The following is a 5,223-nucleotide window of genomic DNA, read 5'->3' on the forward strand; positions in this document are numbered from 1 at the left end:
TTTGAGTGTAATATCAACATCACTAATCCATTCTTCCTTTTCTTCATTTTTGATTTAGCTTTACTTTTATTTCATTTTCTTTCTTCTTCAATGGTAATACCGATGCCACTAATTAGTACCTTATTACAAAACATGTTTTCTGCGAAAGTTTGACTGGTATATGCTTATTAGTGCATATTTTTAAAAATAACAATATATGTTTAAATTGTGTGCAAATTTTGTTGTTATTTGATTTATGTTTATAATTTTTTAAGAAGTGTAATATCAGCACCACTAATTTATCCCTTCTTAGAAAGCACTAGTTCATTGGTATTACCACTATTCATTTTTTTCTTTGAAAACTTTATTATTTCCATTTTGTATTTGTTACCACTACTAGTTCATTTTGTATTTGTTTTTTATTATTATCAGTGCTACTAGTTCATTATTCCTTATGAAAATTTACTATTTTGAAAAAAAAATCATTTCCTTTCTTCTCTAAGGGTAATACCAATGCCACTACTTCGTTTTTCTTTATAATACTTTTTATTTTTTTATTTCAGGGTAAAATAATGTCATTAATTAATCCTTCTTGAAAACATGATATTTTGCGAAACTGTTGCTGTTATATGCTTACTCTTGCATATTTTAAAAAATCAAAAAATCGGTGCCAATTGTGTGCAAATTTTGTCATTTTTTATTTTAATTTTATTTATAAAAATTTCAGTATAAAAAAGCGTAGTTAAACCATGGTAGCAAAAAAAAATTATGGCATTCTAAGAACACTTAGGAAATAGCGGAATGGGGGGGAGTTGTATGGTTGGAACTTGGAAGAAAGCTGTCTTTTTTCTTTCTTTTTTTTCTTTTTTGCGGGTAGGAGGAAAGCTATGTCTCACTATAAAGATGACCAGTATCACTATCTCTGTGGGCGTAGAATTTTTGGAGAAACACTCCCGGCCGTGACGATGTTGTTTGACTAACTAGATGGGTGATCGGTAGCAACATCCATGTACATGTACCATTTTTAAAGAAACACTCCCGACCATGACGATGTTTTTGACCAAGATGAGAGCCGCTCACACGAGTGTTGCTACCGCGGGTGGTCACGCTTGGACGCGCATGCCAGGGCACATCTAGATGTGCCCTCACATCTAGATGACTCAATCAAATCAAAAAGAAAAAAAAAATGTTTGCACGAATTTTAGCGTAAAATCAATGATATAGGATTTAGATGTACAATATTAAGAGCACATGTGGACGAGACTTGCCTGCTCCCTCGACGTGTGCCCATCCGTACTCCCGCGTACGTGGCTTGTTTTGATTGGAACAAAATAAGGCCTAGTCTCACCCCCTTAAAATCAGGGGGGAAGGTGATTAGATTAGAAAAAGAAAAGGAAAAAAGACAGCCGTAAAATGAAGTGGGAGCACGAATGGGAGCATGGGAAGGGAGCAGGCAAGCCAGATCCCCCGGCCTTGGTCTTAGGTGCGGGCAACTGAAACGATTCTGGGTCCGTCAACTGACCCAAAATTAATTTTCAGCTGACTGTCCCTTAGTTGATTGTACATTAGTCGACACCCTTGGTGACAGACATATGCCCTAGAGCTCATTTGTTTCTCTCATCAAGTCGTCATCAGATCAAATCATTGCACTCATGCAATATACGTAACGCGGCTGCACATGGCTTGTGCTTCTTATAAAAAGAAAAAAATGTTGTTTCCGAAACGAAACTTAGCTTCAGCCAGTCGTATCGAAGAGGGGCGATGGAACTTGCGGCGAATGTTGAATCTGAAGAGGGGCGAGCTAGAGCACGAACATGCGGAGCTCACCGCCCCAACCACAAGGATGCGGCCTCCCCTTTGCTCATGATAGGAGCAACTCTAGCAGATGATAGGAGGAACTGAAAGCTCATGCGAATGCACTGCCAGGGTATTTTGAGAAGGGTCAGGGTTCCTTTGTCTTCAGCTTTAGGAAGCAAAGAGCCCTCCCGGAAGCTAAGAAGAACTGCATCATTCACAGAACCATTGGCATCATTCAGTTAACTGAATCCCACACACCCAAGGAAATGACATGGAAGAACAAACTTCTCACCACTGAATGGTATAGATTAAGTTAACTGAAGTGCACAAACTACATTGCAAAGACCAAATATGCAGTAGTAACAATGAGGTCTCACAGGATTACTGCTAAAACATGACAAAAAGAGGAGGGATCACATCGTTTGGGAGGTACATAGGCAACATTTGCAACAGGGTATGACTTCCATATCATCAGATGATAATCACCTCGACATCAGCCTGCAATGTAAAAAATAAGCAAATTGGTAAGATGAAACTATGGCTCGTTTCTAAGAAAGCAAGAAACTGATTAAGGATCAGGAGCATCCGTGGATCAAAATTAGGCCACTAGAACGTACCAATGTTCAAATAACAATACAGATGGCAGAGGGACATGATTCAAGACAAACATTCAAATACTAAGTAATCTACAAGATAATTATGCTAGCGCAAAACAAAGATACATCTCCAAGAACAAGACATCAGTTACTTCATACTCCCTGCGTCTCAAAATAAGTGTCTTAAGCTTAGTACAATTTTGTACTAAACCTAGTACAAAGTTGAGACACTTATTTTGGGACGGAGGGAGTACAATAGAAATTTGCAACAAATAAACAAAACATCTGCCCCTATTTATCCTGCAAGTCAGAAAATAAGGAACTACTGGGATGGTAGATTTAGGAGCAACTTATCACTCAAACAATATCACAACAGTGCATATGATAGGTATAGGTACATTCATTACAGAAAAAAATTCAAAAGTTCGCATATATAATTACATACTCCATAAACAAAATAGTAACAGTGATTAACCAAGCCTAGTTATAGTAAACAAAAACTTACTTCGACTCAAGATTGAAAGAGAACTAATGAACTACTTAGAGATCAAAACACAATAGAAACTCATGTCTCCACAAACTATTTCAACAGAACATATAAACAAATTTGCAATAGATGATCGTATGAAACAAACAGGTCGGCATAGCTGTACACACGGCACTGTTGAATTTTTTTGTCCATTTTGACACAACATGATTTGCAATTCACTTAATACTACAAGGGGAAATTTCTTGTAGCGGGTTGTATTCATCATATTTTACCGATCGCAATAAAATACCAGAATGGACTCACCAAAGCCGTTATAATCCAACATTGCATTGTAACATCAGTAATGCAAGAAAAGCTCTCGGTTATACCTTTAAGCGGAGGGGATCTCGACCTCGCCGTCGTCGATCTCCGTCTGCAGGTCCTTGGGGTCCTTCCCGTCGACGGTGCAGCCGACGCTGACGCAGGTGCCGAGGATCTCCTTGACAGTCCCGGCCATCTCCTTGGCCATGGACCTGGGCTTCATGATCTTGGCGATCTCGATGACGTCGTCGAGGCTGATGTTGCCGTTGTGCTTGATGTTCTTCACCTTCTTCCTGTCCCTCTCGGGCTCCTTGAGGGACTTGATGACGAGCGCCGCGGCGGAAGGGACGACGGAGACCTTGGCCTGACGGTTCTGGACGGTGAGCTTGACGGTGACGCGGAGGCCCTTCCAGTCCTTGGCCGTCTCCTTGGCGATGTCCTCACCGATCTTCTTGGGGGAGAGACCGAGGGGGCCGATCTTGGGGGCAAGCGAAGACGCCGCGCCGACCTCGCCTCCGGTCACCCGGACGTAGACCTCCACCACCTGCGACGGGTCGAGCTTGGGCGGCATGGCTGCTGTTCGGTGGCGGGCGGCGGCGGCGGCGGCGGGAGGGTTTGGGAGAGGCTTCGGAAGGGCAGTAGGGTTCGGCACGAAGAGTTATGCGAGTTTATATAGCACCTTCCTTGTGCTCGTGCTGTATCATTCGGGTAGGGCTTTGTAGCCCGCTATGAGGCCCATTTTGTGTCAGCTGAAATGAAATAGAAAACCCTTGTTTATGTATAAAAATAAAAAACTCTCAAAAAAATGTATAAAAATAAAATTATTACCCTAAAAATGTATTAAAAAAATAATTACCGCTCAAAAAATTTATAAATAATTTGTCCTAAAATAAATAAATAATTTATATTAAATATATATATAAATCCAACAAAAATCTAACAACAATTCACTGAACGAAAATAAAGTAAAAAATATTTACTAAACTATAAAAACAAATAATGCTTAACCTCCTAACATTTTCTAAAATTAATCATATTTTTCCCTGGAGAAGTACCCTCTCAAATAACTGGATAGAATTAATACAAAAAATGGTCATCGAACTAAAAGTTTCTTCATCGAATTTAAGAAATGTCCATTAGTTCATCAAACTAAAAAATGTTATCAAATTTGAAATTTGCTCATCAATTTTAAAAAGTGTTTATCAAATTCAGAAAAATCAATAAAATTAAAAAAATGTTTATTAAATTTAAAAAGTGTTCATCTTTTTTCTAAAAAAATGTTCTTGTATAAAAAAATGTGTTCATCAAGTTCGAAAAATGTTCATCGAATTAAATATTTGTTCATTATTCAAAATCCTCATGATTTTTTTAAAAAATCATTAAACTTAAAAAGTTCATTCTTTTGAAATTTTGAATATTTTGTAATTCAAGAGCTGTTTTTTAATTCGTCAACATTTTTTGAAAGTCAGAATTTTTTTCAAAATGTCAAAAAAACATGGGGCACCTCGCCCCCACATGGGCCAGTCCAAATTCACGCGAGGGCGAGCGAGGGGTGGCGTTACCTTGCTCCCCAGCGCGTAGGTCGTGGAATAGGGGTTGCCGAGTCTATGACTCGCTTTATGTAAGAATGAAGAACTTACGAAATCACTAATTGAGGAGTACTCATTGTAAAGATTACTCCCACTTTATCAGGTTGTGACAAGTGACGCACCGCCACTTGTTGCAACTTGGGAGTTTTTCTTTTTTTCGTAGATTCGTTTATTCAAAATATTTTATCTCTAACATCGTGCGTCCAGATCTTGAACCGCTTTTGCCATTGGATTCCTCGCGTCGAGATCTTCAAAACTAGATCACATGTTAATAGGTTTTGATAAACTTTTTTTTCACGCAAAAACCGAACCGGGAGCACGGGTTTTTCCCTTTTCGAAAGAGGCACGTCCGTGCCTCTCACGAAATCACAACCGTGCCTCTCGCGAAAGCAAAACCGTGCCTCTCGCGGAAGAAAAAAAAGAAAAAATGTGTTTTCTCCGTTTCCGAGGAGGCACGGTCGTGCCTCTCACG

The 5,223-nt window shown here is 39.2% G+C and overlaps 1 protein-coding gene across 1 annotated transcript; it reads right to left on the bottom strand.

Moving 5' to 3' along the window:
• Nucleotides 1–2,043: 2,043 nt before the first annotated feature.
• On the bottom strand, nt 2,044–3,811 carry LOC119365525 (60S ribosomal protein L12-3). Its single transcript, XM_037631164.1, has 2 exons — nt 3,231–3,811; nt 2,044–2,274 (listed from the first exon to the last, which is right to left on the bottom strand). Exon 1 carries the CDS (start codon nt 3,731–3,733, stop codon nt 3,233–3,235), a length of 501 nt encoding a protein of 166 aa, XP_037487061.1. The 5' UTR covers nt 3,734–3,811; the 3' UTR covers nt 2,044–2,274; nt 3,231–3,232.
• Nucleotides 3,812–5,223: the final 1,412 nt, after the last annotated feature.

Source organism: Triticum dicoccoides, chromosome 2B, assembly GCF_002162155.2.
Source record: "Triticum dicoccoides isolate Atlit2015 ecotype Zavitan chromosome 2B, WEW_v2.0, whole genome shotgun sequence".
Classification (NCBI taxonomy): Eukaryota; Viridiplantae; Streptophyta; class Magnoliopsida; order Poales; family Poaceae; genus Triticum; species Triticum dicoccoides.